This window comes from Vanacampus margaritifer, chromosome 16 (genome assembly GCF_051991255.1).
Source record: "Vanacampus margaritifer isolate UIUO_Vmar chromosome 16, RoL_Vmar_1.0, whole genome shotgun sequence".
Taxonomy (NCBI): domain Eukaryota; kingdom Metazoa; phylum Chordata; class Actinopteri; order Syngnathiformes; family Syngnathidae; genus Vanacampus; species Vanacampus margaritifer.
In genome coordinates, this window is record NC_135447.1 from 15791990 (window position 1) to 15813200 (window position 21211).

General features: G+C 38.6%; 2 protein-coding genes across 4 annotated transcripts in view; both read left to right on the forward strand.

The window, feature by feature from the left end:
• The first annotated feature begins 543 nt into the window (after positions 1-543).
• On the forward strand, positions 544-18856 carry ska2 (spindle and kinetochore associated complex subunit 2). 2 transcript variants are annotated; one of them, XM_077546749.1, is made up of 5 exons: positions 544-726; positions 2424-2516; positions 2768-2944; positions 5105-5180; positions 18410-18856. In XM_077546749.1, the coding sequence occupies exons 1-4, from the start codon at positions 694-696 to the stop codon at positions 5165-5167; spliced, it is 366 nt and encodes a 121-aa protein (XP_077402875.1). In that variant the 5' UTR covers positions 544-693; the 3' UTR covers positions 5168-5180; positions 18410-18856. The 2 variants fall into 2 exon arrangements, with proteins under 2 accessions (XP_077402875.1, XP_077402874.1); XM_077546748.1 differs by lacking the exon at positions 18410-18856 and adding an exon at positions 7529-7780 and having other exon boundaries at positions 546-726.
• Positions 18857-19484: 628 nt separating this feature from the next.
• Positions 19485-21211, forward strand: part of amot (angiomotin) — a 31711-nt gene continuing 29984 nt past the window's right edge. Inside the window, exon 1 of one of the 2 annotated variants that reach the window (XM_077547479.1) lies at positions 19485-19738. The gene's annotated coding sequence lies outside the window, so the exon portion shown is untranslated. Of the gene's footprint in view, positions 19739-20004; positions 20108-21211 lie in introns of those variants that run through there. The other variant, XM_077547480.1, reaches the window with a different exon arrangement.

Here is a 21211-nt window from a genome sequence, read left to right on the forward strand (position 1 = left end):
TTGCATTGAGTATTTCTTTTGGGTAATTTAGGTTGAATGCACTTCAGTATTCACGTATAGTTTGGTGCTATGTTATATTTTGCTTTGTATGCTAATCTAACTAAGTGATTTTGGTTTATTTGTTGTCATAGCACCCTCTTGTGTTCATGTATGGTAACGTAATCCTTAACTTAATAAAATAAAAAGTAAATAAAATAAAAAGTAATAGAGACATAAAGACAAACGTAATAATTCAAGTATTCCCACATTAAATTATTGTATTTAATTGTATTATTTAAATACAATAACTATCAGTATTTAAAAAACAACAACAATTACACACACCTTCGCCGACTTCCAGTCACTCCTAGTGCCCACCTACAAAATAAAAGCACAAATGTAAATGTCATATTTCATTATTTAAATGATCAATATAAAGTGCAATATGTGACATATAAAGCCACTGTTGACAATCTTCCTTCCGTTTGAGCTAGTGATCCTTTCTTTTTCCTACCACTAAAATAGCCTAATGCTCTTATTTTGTTAACTATTCTTAAACAGTAACAGGAAGCAACATTTCTCCAAAGCAAAGCACACCTCGAATTACTCAGAAAGATCGCCTTGACAGCGTACTTTCATTTGGAAGGCACTTGGGCCTCGTTTCGCGTGTTCGCCGTTAAACACGAAGAAGAACTGACAAACTAATCTTTCAACATGGAGGCGACGGTGGAAAAACTAGAACTCATGGTACGTTAAGTTACAGTGTACTGTAATCAAGAAGACGCAACAATGATTCTTGTGAAAATTTTGCTTCCTTTTTTTCAGTCTACAGGTTTCACTATTGTTTCTGAGTAATATTATTTGTCATCAACGGTTTTATGCCGTCAATATTCTGGTTAAGGGCTAAATTCCGGATTCAGAAACATTCGGAATAACCCGCTCTCGCAACCGGCGTGACGTCACGATCACATGATCTCATCCGCTATCGGTAGGAAGGGGAACGTGCTTGTAAACGTCGTCAACGCAATTCTAATATTTGAGCGGTGTTTTGCATTTCAAATAATCTTTTGTCATCGAAATACATTCAGCATGGCTTATGATTATCATGTGACATTGTCACATTGCCGACTGACGCCAGAAAGCGAAACTTGCAAATACGCGAGCTTGGTTGCCTTTATATTTACGTCCATATTTGGTTGTGTTTGACTCATTTTTGTTAAATAACATATATATTGTTAAATAATATATATATATATATATATATATATATATATATATATATATATATATTACATGTATGTGTGTATGCTACTGTAAATAATAGGAGAAAATAAATGGCTGATAAAACACAAGAAGTACAACTGTGTGTGGCCTATGGTTTAATTACAAATTTTCTCTTACAGTGTATAACCCTAACCCAAGAACAAGCAGCATTCATCCTTAGTGTTTCAATCTTGTTTTATTGTAAAAAAAAAACAAAACATTGAACAATATCTGTGAAACAATAAAAACTGGTTGTTTTAACTGCACATCAAGTAGTTCTCTCAAATAATTATAAAAATCCTATTAGTCATCTCAACAGAAGAGGACTGTGGCTGACGTTTTCAGACCTCTGAGGTAGGAAATGATCAGTGGAAACGATCAGTTTATTTTTAAGGGATCCCTTAAAATTAAGGAAATCGTGTCTGATCGACCAGTGCACCCTATTCAGAACTGGTTATTCATCAATTTGTTGTGCATGTACTAACATAAGGCAAGTAAACATTTATGCGTGCACAGCAGGGCTTGACTGGCACACACAAAAAAATGGCCCTGGAATTTTGAGTTAGACGGGCCAGCTCGCCGGTTTAGTTTCCTATCTATATTATAAATGGTTTAATGGGCTGCTCCCTCTAAATTGTGGGCCAGTCTCTTGGGGTGAAATGGAAGAATATAATTTAATTGAATTTAGCATCACATCTGCCCCAAAAGACACTGGCCCACCGGACATCTGCCCTGTATGCCAGATGGCCGGTCCAGTTCACAGTCACGTTGGCCCTTCAAGGAAAACCTGACCTAAATGACTTAACCTCGTAAGGAAAGTGTCCAATTTTTGGCTTTCTGCTTTTTATTAATATCAAATATAAAGAATATGGGAAAAAAAACACTGCGTGAGCTAAAATTGCACCCGATTGTCCAAAACATGTTGAAGTTCAAAATGGCACCGTCCAAATAAAATTTCCAAAACATTATTGTTGTTATGTGGGCAACAAATTTTTATGGTACATGAGTACATTGTTTTCTTAATATGTCTTTTTCAGGACTGTGTCGTACTAAATGTGTGCAGCTGTCTTGCATCGTACATGTAAAAAATGCGTCTACCTGAGCTGTGTGAAATGTTGCGTGTTGTATGTAAAGCTGCCAATGAATTTACAGCGGCTTAAATCTATGTGGAATTGTTGCAGTTTTCAAAATCAGAAGCGGACTTGAATGTCATCGAAATGCACCTGAAGCTGGATAGGATCAACCACACTGCTGAGAATGGATTTTCCCACGAGGTGATATTTAACTACCACACCTTTATTACGGGAGTGAATGGGTTTGTTTGGTGCAATATTTTTCTGCCCTTTAATATAAAAGCAAGCAACCTTCAACTTGAATCTACACGGTTGCATGATTATTTTTAGCCTCCAGTTTTTAATTGGTGTTTAAAAAAATAAAAAATAAATCTTTCCATTTTAAATAATTAGTTGGGACCACGAACTGTTTCCAATTTTACATCAACTAATGCCTAACACTTTGCCTGCAGGAGAACCCAATTGTGATGCTGGAAAGACTGAGAGCCATTCAAGACAAACACTGTGCGTTGCGTTCTCAGATGACTGAGATTGCAGCTGCACAGAAAGTGTCCATGTCCTCCATTCGAGACAAACTCAACAGTATCATTGCACTGACTCAACATTTTGAACGGACAACTGGTGTGGAGGTATGCGCCAAACATTTGACGAATAACAGATCACCAGTAGGGCTCCATCCCATATAAAAACTGCATTTCATGTTTACTTGGGTTGTCTTTGCCTGCAAATAACACTGCTGATACTATAAATACTGCATGTATTATACTTTGGTATATGTGGAAAAAGTAAACTTAGCAACTAATTGGGCTACACTCTCGGCAGCAACGACCAAATTAAGGTGTTTTATATAACTGGCATTAATGAGCCTTACCATTTCCATCTCTGTGGAGATATATATGCTTCCTTGCAGAATTGCTTTAAATCAGCAACACTGGATGTTTTTTGAGCATGGATGTCCTTTTAACGGCTATGCCACAGCACTTCCAATGAAATTCATGAACTTCCACGATCTTGTGTATTTTTAAGACATTCAGAAGCTGCCTTGCTGATGTGCTTTTGATTGTTGTCATTAGGGATGTTCAATAACACTTTTTTTCCACACCAATACCAGTACGAGTACTCAACTCGAGTAGTCACCGATACTGATACCAAGTACTGATACCACTCGCACTTTTTATAAATAACACCCCCCCCCCCCCCAAAAAAAACCCCACAACAACAACAGATAATTTTAAAGAAGACCTTTTTATCCTAATATAGGATTGTTTTATTCGCAATTTTCAATTATTCTAAGTTCTAGGTTTTAATCATAAAATGGCCATAACAGGTAGGCTGATACTGGTATCGGCTTCTGTCATGAGGGCTGATACCTTGAAATAAGGCCAAGTATTGGCCCGATTCGATACCTGGTATAAGTACTCGCCCATCCCTAGTTTTCGTGATGTACAACCCAAATACACTTAAGCTTGAGGTCACAAACGTCAAACATTCTCCCTCAGGATTTTCTAAGTAAAGAACAGAATTCATGGTTCTATCAATCACAGCAAGTTTTACAGGACCTGAAGTTGCAAAGCAACCCCGGACTATCACACTACTACCAGCATGTTTGACTGGTGATATGATGTTATTATTCTGAAAAGCTGTGCTACAGCCATAAAAAATGCCATATAAAATGAGACACATACTGTACCTTCTAAAAAGTTGAACTTTCATTTTTTCAGTCCATAGAATATTCTCCCAAAAGTCTTCAGAATCATTAACGTGTTTCAAGTAAGACCAGCATTTACGTTCTTTTTGGTCAGCAGCGGTTTTCACCATTGAACTCTGCCATGGATGTTATTTTTGCCCGGTCCAGGGTTCCCACATGTCCCAGAAAACCTGGAAAATGAGAGAGAAAAAAAAGTCAAATGTCCTGGAAAAGCTTCAGTCGTCCTGGAAAATTATTTTTCCTCCCTCTGCTTCTATATGTCTTGCAGAGGTGGCAAATCCAGGTCCAGAAAGTGGTGCTCGTTTACCTGCTAGGGAGCTAGCTAGCTAGCACCAGGGGCTAAAGCCAAACTGGCAGGGTGCAAGCCAGCTAGCTCCCTTTACCTGCTCGTTTACTTGCTAGGGAGCTAGCTGGCTACCTAGCTAGCACCTGGGGCTAAAGCCAAACTGTGGCAGGGCTTTTACTTTTTGCACCTAGATTTGCCACCTCTGCTGTCTTGTGGATGAACGCAAACAGAAATGTTTGTTTTCAACTGCCTTCAAAGGGCAGCATTGAGCTGTAGTACTTTTTGTTTCATCTCTGCTTCTGGCTGGCACACGTGATGTGACGCCACTAACCAGTCAAATTGCTTATTCCCTTAGAACAGTTCTGTTGCCTAGTAGTTGTGTATGACTTTGTTGCTAGATTTACTGGCTTTTCAGACCCAAGTAAAGGTTTCATTTCTCCAAAAGAAGTGCCAAAACTGGCAAAGTTCAGTTCATGTGTGGTGCTCTAGCATTGTATATCAGCGCCGACTTTTCATTCAGTGTTAAGCTGTTATGCCCATGGGTTAGTCAACCAAACGGACGAAATAGAACTATGCTCTTTGTGTCAAAAACATAAAAAAATAATTATTTAAAAATAAATAAAATCAATTAAAAATACTCTGCGTGTCATTTAGTGATTTTAGTGAGTGTCTAAAGTAAGTTTTTAAATATCTTCTTTGTTTTGAAATGCTTTTTTTTTTTGTATTTTTAATCATTAAAGCACATAGCTACCTTGTGTGTAAAGTGCACCATATGTTTGTGTCAATCCATGACAGGTTCACTGTATGGCTGAGTCAGTGCAGCAATTGGAAGAGCTGTTGGTTAACAGTGTTGGGTGAGACCACTGCGGAGGTAAGACGCAATGTTTTGTTTAGGGATAAGATAGTAAGAAAAATGTACAATGAAATTGAACAACTACTGGGGGCTAGGGCTGCCACAAACCATTATTTTGCTAGTCGACTCACAAACAGTAGTCACGATTAGTCGACTTATTGGATCATGTGTAAATCTTAGCATATTGCACAAGCAGCTTGAAATCCTTTAGGTACCGGTATGTACAAATTGATAATAAAGACAATTGAGATGATATGCATGTTAATGTTGCTATTTTAAGGTTAAACACTGGGATAAACACAATTTAGCTGTTTGTCCTCTCATTACACGAGAAAGTGGCCAACTACGTCACTTGTGGACTATGACGTAGTCTCCGCCGCCATCCACCGGCTCAGTCTCGTACATGCTTCCTTAAAGGCCTTCTTAGCGAGTTGCTGCTGTCAATCACAGCCAGACCACGCCCAACCCGCTTCCCTTTCGGAACCCAACGGTCCTCCAGGCAACACCCCCTCAGAGCGCCGATTTCAAATTTTAGTGAGGGGTTCGAGCAAGATTCTGACTTCCTGTTGAGTTACCCTTTAACTCCACAAGCCATGCTTCAAAACGGCGCTCTGCAATGTGGGTGGACTGTTGCTAGGCTACGAGCAGTGTTGCATTCATGGTATGCAACACTGTAGGAATTTTTGAAATCTTGCGAACCGAGATGCCCTCCGCATCTTTTCATGGGGCCATAGTTTGGACACAACAGGCCTAACAGCTACAAAAAGTCTTGTGGACACGAATGCTAAACTTAAGATGAACTCGTTTTACTTTTTGGCCCCATTTTTGGCCATTTATAGAGGTCACATTTTAAAGAACTCCTCACAGAGATGATATCCTATTGTCTTGAAACTGTGGATGTTTCGCCTAAAGATGTTCATCTGTGCGCTGTTTTCCATGAAAAAAACATGCTGATTTTGATGGTCTAAACAACATGCATGAAAACAAATGAAATTTTGCACACACATCAGGAATGGCAAAATAGCCTATTGATAGTTCCCACGAAGTCAGCCGGTGGCCGTGTCTAGCTTCCTACCACCATAATGCTTGGAATGTCACTGTTCGAAGCCTGGAAAAAAGTATAAAACGACGCTTATTGCCAACTGCTAGGAAAGCCCAAAAATATGGTGGACGCACGACATGATGACGTCACACGGGATCTATCTATTGACAATTCAGAACATTCAGGCATTTCTGATTTTTCTGCAGTACAACACATTGAAAAGGCTTCCTTTACAAGGTAAAACCAATCAGCGTATTGTACTTACTGCTTTTGCCTGTGACTCGCATACAACCCAGGCAAATTGTTTTAGTAATGACATTCTGTCATATTTTGAACAAAATAATCCTCACCAATCAAATTACAACGATCCAAAGTCCAATGCTTTTCAATGGACGTCAATTTTTAATTGTGACGTTAGCTCTAAGTATTTTATTCGTTTATTGTGTGGTTTAAAAAAAACAATGGCTCAGTAATGCCCCCTAGTGGGGTTTTAATTACTCGATATGTTACGGGTCATTTAAAACTGAGTTTAAGGCTGAATGAAACAAACTATCGTCTCTCCTGTACGGCATTTTGAATGTTTTGAGGAAAAATATTCTGCCCCCGTTTCTTCGTATTTTCATTGCTCACAAAGAATACATAACAGCAAACAAGCAAAATTTTTGATTGCATTGTTCAGTTTGAACCTGGCCGAACCGCGGTCAAGGGTGGGCTGTCCAGACCCATTTCTTTCATGCAGAAAGTGAGTGTGGATTGCCAGGCTGGTATTTCCGTAAATGCAATAGTAATTTGGTGTCCAGTCATATAGTCTGGGTGTGCTAATTCAATTTTGATCAAATTCATGTTCAGGTGTATTTTTGTGCATTTAAAGTTTGATTTTCATTGCTCCAATGCAATAGGTCTTTTTTTTTTATTACACGTGTAACCCTTGATCTTGGTCCATTATTTCACACATGATTAGCGTTTTTGGATCTGACCTGAGTAAGCCTTAGATTTAGTTTTTTGAATGTGATTGGAAAGGGTTAAAGGTGCAATGTGCAGTTCAAAAAGGTAATTGAAGCTTTTTCTTTATCATGCATGCTGTACCAATGCCCAAATGAGTTCAAAGTGCCCTGACTTTTTTTACTCCCAACTGTGCCTATCAGCAGTGTGGAGTGTTCGGGGCAAACACACAAAAAAATTGACCAACTCCACAATGATCCTTTAAGACTACTAAGCATCATTCTGTTTTTAGCATAAAAAGGGTGAATATAAATGTCAAGTCAGATATGCTCTGAATACAAAAAAATGGTATGTTTGTCATTACTTTTTCCATACTTCACAGTGACTGTGAGCTGTTGAAGATGAAGGGGCACAATGCAAAGTCAGCAGCCCAACACAATTTTTTGGATGACACCCGTTTCACCCTCTGATATAACGTGAATCAACAGCTGGCGACGATTAACAATTTACAGAAGATTTGTATTTTTCTCTTTTGTTTTTGCTGTTTATAATGCATTAATACATTTACTAAGAGCCCAAGACCATATTTTAAAGTAATTCTTTTTGGAAGTTGCATAAAGATATCTGCCATCTATATTTTGTAGTGCTTTGTGCTCATATTAAACTAGTATTTGCTATTATTATCATTGAGGAATTATGATAAATACAATTGTATGCAGCTTCCGCGGTCACTGAGGCAAAAACTCGGACATGGGAAGAATTATGTAAGACCATGGAAAACGACTTCCGGACAGCTTCGAGGAAATTCTGGTCCACCATTTGGCGTCTCAGAAGAGGAAAGCAGTGCACCATTAACACTGTGTATAGTGGAGATGGCATGCTGCTGACCTGGACTCAGGACGTCGTGAGTCGGTGGGAAGAATACTTCGAAGACCTCCTCAATTCCACCGACACGTCTTCCTTTGAGGAAGCAGAGTCTGGGGACTCTGAGGTGGGCTCTCCTATTTCTGGGGTCGAAGTCACTGAGGTGGTTGCCTGGAAACTCCTCTGTGGCAGGGCCCCGGGGGTGGATGAGATCCGCCTGGAGTTAATAAAGGATCTGGATGTTAGGGGGCTGTCTTGGTTGACACGCCTCTACAATATCGCGTGGACATCAGGGACAGTGCCTCTGGATTGGCAAACCGGGGGGGTGGTCCCCCTTTTTAAGAAGGAGGGTGTGTTCCAACAATAAAGGCATCACAGCCTCCCTGTTAAGGTCTAGTCAGGGGTGTTGGAGAGGAGGGTCCGTCGGGAAGTCGAATATCGGATTGAGGAGGAGCAGTGTGGTTTTCGTCCCGGCCGTGGAACAGTGGACCAGCTCTTCAGGGGTCCTCGAGGGTGCATGGGAGTTCGCCCAACCAGTCTACATGTGTTTTGTGGATTTGGAGAAGGCATTCGACCGTGTCCCTCGGGGAGTCCAGGTGGGGGTGCTTTGGGAGTACGGGGCACCAAGCCCCCTGATACGGGCTGTTAGGTCCCTGTACGACCGGTGTCAGAATCTGGTCCGCATTACCGGCAGTAAGTCGGATTCGTTCCCAGTGAGGGTTGGACTCCGCTAAGGCTGCCCTTTGTCTCCGATTCTGTTCATAACTTTATGGACAGAATTTCTAGGCTTAGCCGGAGCGTTGACGGGGTCCGGTTTGGTGGCCTCAGTATTGCGTCTCTGCTTTTTGCAGATGATGTGGTGGTGTTGGCTTCACCAAGCTGTGATCTCCAACTCTCACTGGAGCAGTTCACAGTGTGAAGCGGTTGGGATAAAGATCAGCACCTCCAATTCCGAGACCATGGTCCTCAGTCGGAATAGGGTGGTGTGCCCTCCCTGGGTCGGCGATGAGATCCTGCCCTATGTGGAGGAGTTCAAGTATATTGGGGTCTTGTTCATGAGTGAGGGCAAAAGGGAGCGGGAGATCGACAGGCGGATCGGTACAGCGTCTGCAGTGATGCGGACTCTGTATCGGTCCGGAGCTGAGCCGAAAGGCAAAGTTCTCGATTTACCGGTCGATCTACGTTCCTACCCTCACCTATCGTCGTGAGCTGTGGGTCGTGACCGAAAGAACAAGATCCCGGATACAAGCGACCGAAATGAGTTTCCTCCGCAGGGTGTCCGGGCTCTCCCTTAGAGATAGGGTGAGAAGCTCGGTCATCCAGGAGGGACTCATTGAGTCGAGTCGCTACTCCTACGCGTGGAGAGGAGCCAGTTGAGGTGGCTTGGGCATCTGGTGCGGATGCCTCCTGGACGTCTCCCTGGAGAGGTGTTCCGGGCGCTATGTCTCTCCAGCGTGGCCTGAGAACGCCTTGGGATCTCGGCGGAGGAGCTGGTTGAATTGGCTGGGGAGAGGGAAGTCTGGGCTTCCCTCCTAAAGCTGCTGCACCCGCGACCTGACCCCAGATAAGCAGTAGTAAATGGATGGAAGGATGGACAATTGTATGGACTGAGGGTCTATGGAGTGGAGCAGAGGATCATGCTGTTGTTCTACCGGGCTGCATTGGAAAGTATCATCAGATACGGCATTGCGGCCTGGTAAGGCAACCTGACTGTGCAGTCAAGGTCACAGATTGCCGGTCTGGTGCGGACTGCCATGAAGATCATGGGGGTCGGGAATCATCCTTCCCTACAGATGCTTTATGAGCAGTCCGTCACCAGACTGGCACAGAAAATTGTTACTGACCCGACTCACATTCTGCATCATGAGTTCCAGCTACTGCCTTCCGGCACGAGATTCAGGGCCCCCAGAACCAGGCTGAACCGCTACAAGAACTCATTCCTGCCGACATCCATCAAATTACTTAATAACCGACATTAACTAAGTGGTGCAATATATATATATATATATAGGAGTGTGTGTGTATTATTTATTTTAATTATCTCTCTCTATTCTGTTGTTTTTCTCACTGTAAACTGCAGCTGGACGGAGTCCAGGAAAAAGTTCCCCACGGGAAAAATAAAAGTATATCGTATCGTATCGTATCGTATACATAAATGCTCTTGTATGTTTAGAATGGAGAGGAAATTCATACAGGAGGTCATTGGCTTAGGAAAGCATTCCATCATCAATCGTCCTCTATTACTAACTTATTCTCACACAGTTGTAAAGTCATACCTGTAATTACAAGGATTTCTTTGAAAAACACTTGTAGGCACTGCTTATTCTCACTAATTGACTATAACCTTACCTATGGTTGGAAGGTACACACATCGCCGTCTGTTATCATTCTGGAGAGAGCATCAAATTTAAACACACTTGCTGTTTCCCTTGTCCTCGTTAATAGTTATAATAAAAGAAGATAAGTAAGCATTACGCAACACCCTTGATTGCTTCCTGTGTTTTTTTTTCAAGGTATATAATTTACTGTAACGTTGGTGCTAATTTTGATGAACATGTCCACCTTTTGAAAGCATTTAGCTAGTGGATGTTCATTGTTAATCAGTTGTTTTGCATGGGCCGTACTTTCGGGTCAGCAGTCTTTTACCACGCACTTGCCTGGCTGTCTAAAGTCTCTGTGTACTTCTCCATCGCTACAGATTGTTAATGTCAATCTGTAAAGGAAAAATGAAGCACAGTTTCATCTCTCCTTGATCTCACGACATTTCCCACAAAGGTTAAGTGAAGGAAAGGTGGTGTGAAGGTAAGAGATTTGATCTTTTGAAGAAACCCTGGATGTCCTGTAGGTTTTTTTCTGTATACTGTACAAACTGTTTGTTGTCTGACCATATGATGTTAAGAACTATTAAGCTGAGTTATAGAAACCTAATTAGTTGTTTTTGTGTTTGGTATCAATATTTTAATAAAATAATAAGTAAACTATCATCACTGACACTGACATATAGTCCCTGCAAAGGAATCACTGACAAAAACAAAGACAAGATACTTCACGTTAAAAAAAAAAAAATTGTTTTCATTGGGAGTTTTGTTTACAACATTCAAATTATTAAAAGTTGATGACTTAAAAATTATGCTGAGTGCCATTTGCATGGACTATGTCAGAAAAAAAACTGTATTTGCTTAATAATTTGGAAGTCTCAGTTGTTCACATGCAAGGGTGTGGTGCAGTTCCCCACTTTGTTAATGACTGTGTGAGCAAATACTCAACAGTTGGTGCATTCGAGGAAAGTGGGAAGTAGGACTTTTCCGACTTCATACCAGGAAGTGTGCTCGGGAACGTTCCCTTTAACTCGGGGATCTGAATTGCGAAGTCAACGGGAAAGACCCTAACCCTAACCCTAACCCTAACCCTAACTTCACCAACTGGTTCCAATCTGATGTCACACAACAATGGTGAACTTGACTGGCACAACGTGTAAAAGTGTGCTATGGTTGGATGAGTCCAAATTTCAAATCATCATTTCAATCAATCATTTTGGAAATCATGGACAATGTGTCCTTCATCGTGATAACATGTTAATGATCATACTTTCAATTTGGAAGGGCCTTTCGAGACCCTCAAGGACACTATACATCAATAAACAACTGTTAAAACAGAATTATACAGAAAAATAAGGAAATTAGATTAAAGAGAGTAACCCAAAGCTGCTGAAGGCCCTGCTCTCCACGGTGTTGAGATGAGCAGGTGGAACAATCAGGTGGATGGAGGAGGAGGTTCTGAAGGCGCAGACTGGAGTGATGATGTGGAGGAGGTCAGACAGGTGTGAGGGGTTGAGAATGAATTACATGGTAGGAAATAACATCTTAAATTGAATTCGGAACTTGACGGTAAGCAAGTGAAGTAGCTCGAAAAACGGGCGTGATTTGATGGAAGGAAATGGGTTGCTGAGTTCTGGACCAGCTGAATCTTATGGAGGGACTTGTGAGGGAGGCTAAAGAGGAGAGAGTTACGGTAGTCGAGATTAGAGATGACAAGGACAAGGATAGAAGTGGTCTGCTGTGGGGAAAGAGGGGCAGAGTTAGTTGATGATGCACAGGTGGAAGTAGGCTGACCGGGTTAGGTTATTGATATGTTTATGGAATGAAAGTGTGCTATCAAATATGACACCCAGACTCTTGACCTGAGGGGAAAGGGAAACTAGGGATTGAGAAACTGCCAACAATGGCTAATATAGATTTTGTACTGACCAGAAGAACTTGTATTTTGTCACTGTTAAGCTTTATGAAGTTATTGGCACACCAGGAGTTCATTTCCGATAAACAGAAAGTGACGGTGGAGGGAGGGAAGTAGATGGTGGTTTTGCAGGAGAAATAGAACTTGGTGTCACCCGCGAAGCGATGAAAAAAGATATGAACTTTTCAGAAAATGTTGCCAAAGAGGAGGAGATAGATAATAAAAAGTAGGGGGCCCAGAACAGAGCCTTGGGGCACACCTGAAGTAACTGGGTGTGACTCGGCTTCAGTTGGATGAACTGATTGGAACTAGTCTAGGGTGGTGTGGGCTGGGTGACTGAGGAGAGTCTCTTGTGGAATGTGGTGTGAAATGGTGTCAAAGGCCGCACTTGGGTCAAGAAGGATGTTGTTTGGGTCTTTTTTGCACATATAAACACAAAGAAAACACATTACAGGTCTAAAATATAAATTGAAATAAAAAAGAATAGGAAGAAAAAAAAGAGTTTATGTGTTCAAAATAGGTAAGAGGAAGTTAAAAACTTATCTAGTCCTACCCCTTATTTGTTTTATGTTAATAAAATAATAAGGTAATGTATTTCAACAAAAGGAAATGTATAAACCTAATCATATATACAAGTGCACTTTAATATACTGTCATGTCTGGGGCTCTGGTTTTGGTTGGGGGTCCCGATTGGTCCTGAGTGGGGTCCTGCCCTTCCTCGGGTTGACCAATCCGGGCCCTCAGCCACTTGTGCATGGCCCCAGGTGTGTCTAGTCTCCTCATCAGTGTGGGTGTATTCAGTTCCCGGGTGGCGATCGTTCGGCGTGGGATCATTGCCGCTTGTCACGGTCACCCCCGGAGTTCTGTCTGTCACTTTGATTTTGTATCTTTTCAGTTCTTTGTTTATTTAACACTAAACAGTACCCCGGTTAGTGTTTTCTGTAAAATAAAGTACGTCAGTCTCACCCGCACTCTGGCCGTGGTTCTCCTGCCTCCCTGCATTTTGGGTCCTCCACTCCACACGCCGACAAACACCACGCCGCTCCGCGACAGCACCGTAACATATACGCACATTTGCCAGTGACGTACATGAAATTAATAGACATATACCATAATACATTTATAAATCATATCCTCATAATCACATTTTCATTACACTCATACCGATACATCCAAAGAAATTACAGCATATATAAACAACTCATGTCTGAATTAAGTTTTTTTTTTTTTTTACTTTGCTTTTAAACTTTTGTTTTTTTTTATTCAGTAAGTGACTGGCATCTTTTCAGGTCAGTTCCAAAATCATTCCACAAATTAACACCTTTTACAGAAACACACCTTTGCTTAATATTTGTTCTTGCTTTATTTTTTTTGTAGACACTTGCACCCCTTATGTTATAAGGACTCTCTCTAATTTCAGACAGCTTCTGAGTACTTTGGCAGAGTAGATTGCTGTGTACTTATACATTATTTGTGCTATTTTAAATTCAACTAAGACAGAGAATTTCATTGTATTTGATTTAATAAATAGAGAATGAGTTGGTTCTGTATATTTTGATCGATTTATAATTCTTATGGCTCTTTTTTTGCAGTTTGGAAACCGGGTCGGTATTAGTTTTATATGCGTTTCCCCAGATTTCCACACAATAGGTCAGATATGGTAATAATGATGAACAGTATAATGACTTCTTATTCAGGACATCCTTTGTTTTAGAGAGTATGACTAAAAAAAAAATTGACATTTTCCTTTTGACCTTATCTATGTATGACTTCCAACATAATTTTCCCTCAATGGCTACTCCAAGAAATGTATTTTCATACACTCTTTCGATTTTAATTTTGACATGTTGTGTGGTTTGTCTAGTACCAAAAACTAGCAACTTTGTTTTATTTAAGTTAAGTGATAATTTGTTCATATCAAACCAATTTTTTTATGTGTTTAGTTCATTCTCCACAGTAGTCAAAAGCTGTTTCATTTCTTCTCCTGAACAGTAGTAGAGAGTTGTGTCATCAGCAAATAAAACAATTTAGAATATTTTTGAGACACAACAGATATTTATATACAATATAAATAATTTGGGGCCTAGCACAGACCCTTGGGGGACTCCATGAGTAATCTTCAAGTGTTTTGATTGTATATTGTTAAACTGTAAGTACTGATATCTATTTTCCAAATAACTTTTCATCCATTTATATGCCAAACCTCTTATGCCATATCGTTCTAATTTATTCATTAGCATAGAATGATATATAGTATCAAATGCTTTTTTTAAATCTGTAAAAATCCCAACAGTATTTTTTTTTAAATTATCTATGTGTAGGTATTGCTTCTACGAGTTCCATGACTGCCATTGAGGTGGTCTGTTTTTCTCTAATTCTAGTTTTTCAAGTAAATTGTCCAGTCTATATAAAAATAATTGTTCTAGATTTTTTGAGAAGTGTGGCACCAGTGATATTGGTCTATGATTAGTTAATATAGGTCTTTCTCCATTTTTATGAATAGGAATAACTTTTGCTTTTTTCATTTTTGATGGAAATATACCGGCTTTAAACGACAAATTACATATTTACATATGTAAAAGGTTGCAATACATATTCTATAATACTTTTTGCTAATGTCATATCAATGTTGTAGCAGTCAATGGACTTTTTATTATTTAATATTTTAACAACATTTAATACTTGTGTATCATTAACGGCATTAAGCCACATAGTGGATGAGTTATTTTTGATGTGCTTATCTATTTCATGTTTGTTTCTTGGCTTGGATTTATTTTGCTAAATTACTGCCAACATTAACAAATACTCATTAAAATCACTAGCTATGTCTGAAATTTTTTCAATAACATTATTTTTATTTTTATAGAATATTCTGGATAATCTATTTTTTGGAGCTATTTTTAATTATATGATTTAGTATTTTCCATATTTCTTGTGTGTTGCTTTTATTCTGCTCTAGTAATGCATGGTAACAATCTTTCTTACTTGTTCGCAAAATATTCAATAGTTTATTTTTGTAGGTCTTGTACTTTATTTCAGCTTCCATAGTTCTCAATTTAATAAATCTTTTGTATAAAATGTTTTTCTTTTTACATGCATTCTCTATCCCCTTCGTCATCCATACCTTTTTTTAGACCTTTATATTTTCTTGTGACTTTTATTAATGGACAATGTTTATTGTATAGAGAAATAATGGTAGACTGAAATACACTGTATGCGATGTTGGGATCATCGTTTGAATAGACCTCAGACCAGTTATGTTTTTCTAAATCCAACTTAAAGGCAGCCATGGAGCGTTGTGTTCTTAGTCTTGTTTCTAAAGTGTAAGATACTGTATTGGTTTTATTTTTTTATCAAAATAATCTTGGAAAATTGCAAAGACCGGAAGATGGTCACTTATATCAATAATAAGAAGTCCACTTTCTGTTTTATGTTCAATTTTATTTATAAATATGTTATCTATTAGTGTAGCTGTATCAATTGTTATTCTGCTAGGTTTCATAATTACAGGGAATAGATTATTACTATACATTGTATTTATAAAATCTGTTATTTTCTAATGCCCATTCGGATTTAACAAATCAATGTTAAAATCATCACACATTATTTGCGTAATTTTTTTCATTTTATTTTATTTTATTTTTTTATCATTTGTGTATCTGAGAATGTCCGTTAGTTTTTCATTAAATATGTCAAGACATGATCCTGGTGTCCTATACATACAACTTATAATGACATTTGGTGCATTATTTTTTTTTTTTTAAATATGTACTTCAATGGTTAAACATTCCATTATGTTGTCAATGGTGATATTCAAATATTCAATTTTACTACATCTTAGAGCTTTGTCTACATACATTGCGACAACCAAACATTCCAATCCCACGTCAATAATTTTTTCATTATCAAGCCATGTTTCTGTTATGGCAATTATTTTGAATTTATTTAATTTTTTCAGGTATTCTTTGATTTTTTTCAAATTTCTGTAGCGACTTCTACATTGAAATGTATAATTGAAAGTGCATTTTCCATTTTTAGATTTTGTTGAATTGATCGTCCATATAATAGTTGCAAGTGAAAGTGCAGTAATCATTTTTGTAGAAGTGATTTTCTGGGTCCAAATTATTCTCAAGGTCAAATATTTTGTAATCAAATGTTTTCAAGTCCATATTGTTTGTGTTCATCATGTTCATCTTTCCTTGCTTTACTGTGCTGCTGTTGATATGTACTTGTGGTGTATTTTTGTCATCATCTACAGTGATTTAATTGTATTGAGTGCCCTGGAGATTGTATATTTCTCACGCTTTTTGTGAATTATTTGCCTTTACTGAGTTTTGGTGTACTGGTGCGAGCATGAGTAATCAACTTGTCATGTTGTAAGTATGCAATTTCTCCCCTCTCTCTTGCAGCTTTAAGTTCAGGCATCAGTTATTTTCTTTTCCTTTTAACAGCAGGATGAGGATGGAAAGTAAACAGAGGTCGCTCTAATGAGATCAGGGGTAAGGTAGAGCTGTTTCAGTGCTGCGGAGGGGATGAAAGAATGACTGAAAATTCCTGTAAAGGCTGTTGTGTGTCAACTGCGAGTGAAGTTGAAGGGCGACCATTTTTTTTCTAGGACTTTTGAAATGAATGGTACATTGAAGCTAGGGTGGAAGTTATTCTAGTTGTTGGGTTCTGGACCAGGGTTCTTTAGAATGGGAGTGGCAGCTACAGTTTTGAACAATGATGCTACGATGCTAGTGGAGGGAAGAGTAAATAATGGTAGAGATGAGGGGAAGTAGTGGGGAAAGGCAGAATTTGACAGAGGTTGTAGGGAGAGCATCGAGCTGCTAGACGGAGGACTTGGATTTGTGGATGACATCTCTGACTTCTGGGGATTTGGGGAGTAGAAAAGTGGAGAGAGACTGAGGGGGTCAGGTTTGGAAAGAGGCAGTGAATTTGCATGGAGGGGTTGGTGGATACAGTATTTTTATCATTTTCAATGGAAAATAGCATTATGGAGTTGCATGTGTCAGTTGAGTACATGTGTTGAAAAATATTGTTCAGGAGTGAAAAAAGCATTTTTGTATTGCCAAAATATCAGCATTTGAATAGATGAGACCAGAAAAATAAGATGTTGTGGTTTGAGCAATGGAATCTTTGTACTGAGAAATGTGTTCTACGTGCATTTGTCTGTGACATACGAGATCAGTTTCCCTGCACTATATTCCGTAATGAGATTGTGCTAGGAGACTTGATGGCAGACAAGCAGAGGGTAACATTGAATTTGAGGAGGAAGTGGTCATTTAGATTGAATTCATCAGCAGAACAGTTGGAGGGGGTGAGATCAGAACAGCAGATAATATCCAAGTACGACCTTTGAAATGTGTTGAAAAATCCGCAGACTGACTGAAACCAAAGCTGTCCAGGCCAGTGAGAGGTGGACCAGATGGATTTAATTCTTCTCAAATAATTGTGGTGGAAATTCCGGTGAGATCCATGAGCGATGTCTGTGTGCAGGAAGAGCACCCGCGGTGGTGATGGTAGTGAAGTACTGAAGTAGTCCTGCCAGGAACAGCAAAAAAACAGACCAGTCAGCTCACTCCAACTCAAAGATGGAATCAAGTAACCAAAAAAACAGTCAATAGGAGGTGTTAAAAACCAAATACAACAAATACAAATATAACTAATGCAAATGAACGGTGAGCAGTGGCAGCCAGTTGTGCCAATATCCACTCAACCGGAAGTCAGGCACAAGTGGGATATAATTCCACCTACAAAGCTTCAACAATCCGTGTCCTCAACTCTCAAACTCTTGTGTAAAATCCCAGCACTCCAACAACAACCTAGAGGTTCATTTAAATTGACTCTGGGTACCATTTTGTTCTGCGAGTTGTCTAATGTTGCGACTCCTCAGTGTATACTGTATAGCATAAGATACCTTTACAACACATACAGTCCCCTGCAAAACTATTACAAGGTAAATTCAGTTGTTTTTGTTTATATACTGATGACAAAAGAAAAGAAAAACTACAGAATGATTCCCAATTAGGAAAACAGTATAATGTGGAAATTGAACTTTTTGTAAGCTGTGTATCTAACACAGCATTTCAAGAAAAGAACATCATAGCACCAGTCAAACATGGTGGTGGTTGTGTGATGGTCTTTGGTTGCTTTTTTTCTTTAGGACCTGGAAGACTTGCTGTGATTGATGGAACCATTAATTCTACTCTCTACCAGAAAATCTTAAAGGACCAGATTTGACCTCAAGATGCAGCACACTTGGCTTCTGCAGAAAGACGACAATTGAAAACACATAAGCTAGTCAAAATTCTGAATGGCTTAAAAAATGGCTTATTGATTGATTTTGATGACCGTATTTTGAATGTGTGAAGTGCCAGTCGAAAATGTGTTGCGTTGTGTATAATTAACATTTTTTACTATTTAATTTCTCAGTAATTATAAATGCTCCCCCCAGAGTTTTAAAATTGCATTTTACAATTTATTCCCTTGAATAACAGACAAATATTTGTGAAATTAAGATTAATTTGTGAGCATATTTTCACAACAAATATGTGTATTTCTAATGCATTTTTTGAGGTAAAAGAACATGAATATTGTGTTTTCACAGTTACAGTGATTTTGTGTTATTTTACATTCAACATATAAGATCACAGTATTTTTTTTGTAAATTAAATGATATCTTAAAAAATGTAGGAAAAATCTGTTGAATAAAATAAACAACATGTATTTTAGTTTTTTTTTTACAGTGTAGTTATAAATACAATATGATAATACAAAAATACAAATTCACTGTATTTAAATCATCAACGTCAATACACGAACATTTAACCTTTGCACAAATGAGTTTTGCTTTGTATTTGGTTTTAATTAATAATGATGGTAGCAATTAATAATAAATGTAGTAATAATGCGTGTATTTGCAACACGCTTTTCAAATGGTTGAATGCACAATATAAAAATATTAAATACAAGGAATACTTTGTCATCAGCAATCAAAGGCCTTTTTGAATAATAAAGTTTCAGTACAGGCTCTGTGCAGCCCTCAGCTGGATGGGGATGGAATGGGTTTTAGTTGTACACTCTTCTGCTGTGTACATCTTACCCCCCCCCCACCCCCTACCCCACAAAAAAATGCCTAAATGTTGCAGTAATTGACGCCACACACAAATGTATATTTGTGTAGGCGTGTGCGGGCGACTTTTGCAGCATTCTTTTAATGTCGCGTACCGGATGGGAGGGGGCGCGCTTCCTGCTCCCTGACCTGCCTTCCTTCTTCTTTTTTTTTAATGGAAAAACAAAAAACGCGTTCCAATCCGGTTAACTTTAGTGTTTGGTGGAAAATAGCTTAAAAGTCTCACAATGGACCCGTCGTATTATTCGTATTTAGTCTTTGTAGACTGAACTGCAGCCCGAGTCTCGTGGTAACGGAAAAGAGTTGCAAATCATGTTTGATTGAAGACGTACATTGAAGAAGCACGGACGTAATTGAAAGGTAAAAGTTTGTAATGCTTGTTCTAACGGTTTACTAGTTTTGTCTTTTTTGGGGAGCATTAGTATGTACAACTCGCATGGAAATCCAGTAAGAACAACGCACGGCGGCGAAGGCACAAAAAGTTCGAATCGTTTGCTTTTCAAACGGGTGAAGGACTTCGTGGTGATGCTTGCATAAGTTAATGACTCATTGCTGATCTCCCCTCCTCCTTATCCGCCTATCGATAATTAGCGGTTGCATCAATACACGTTTGGGCTTTCCAATGTGGGGGGTAGGCTACACAGTGTCCTCAACAACGACCATCTTCATGCTGCCTTCATCAACACGATCAAGCCAGATTTTTATTTTTTTTTTTGATAACATGAAACGGTAGTTACAAGCGGTTAAGAAAATGGATGGAATCAGTGGTTAATTTATTTTGAGAAACTAACTCCGATTAAGGCCTGTTCCACCTCCATCCTACTCTTTGGTTTGCACATTTGTGTTGTTTTGATCATTTGATTCAGTTTTTAATAACTTAAGTCTTTGTGATAGTTTGTGATCAGGGCTGGACTGCCCATTTGGCATACATGGCAGATGCCCGGTGGGCCGGTGCTTTTTGGGGCCGATGTGGTACTAGTCAATAATTATTTTTGGTCCATTTGACCCCAAGAGACCGGACCACAATTTAGAGCCCATTAGCCATTTACAATATAAAGAGCCAACTGAACCAATAAACATCAGTGGTAGAGCTACGTAGTAGTCAAGGGTGGTCAGAAATTGGGCTGAAGTCAAATGCCAGGGAAGATGATTTGTGCCAGTCCAGTACTATTTGTGATTTTATATTGCTTGTTGGTCTTTTGTGTTACGTAATGTTAATTTAAATGTAAACTGTGTAATGTATGCACAGTGTAATTTTTCGGGTAAACTATGCCTACCGGGAGGGGATATATATATATATATATATATATATATATATATATATATATATATATATATATATATATATATATATATATATATATATATATATATATATATATATATATATATAAACACTAACACACACATACAATGATTATCTGGTTGGTTTAAAGCTGGATGATTGACTTATTATCCTGTGGTGCGAGGTGTGTTAAGAGTGATTTGTTGTTGTTGATTTGTGTATTTTTGAACTTGTCAAGTGCTTGGAAAACCATAGTAAATAGGACTGTCTTGATCCGGTCACATAATTGGAAATCGGAATTATTTTTTTTTTTTAAATTTATTATTATTATTATTTTTATTCGAAATAATCCGGTGGTACAACTTTTTTTTTTAATCGTTTTTTTTTTTTTTACTTATATTCCTGAGACACAAAGATACTGTATTGCCAAATGGAACAGAAGTATATTTTTGTTTTTGTATTATTTATTTACTTTTTTTTTTAATAACTATTTTTTTGTAAAAATCCACATCCACACAATTGCTGAGATTATCCAAAAATACTTGTCA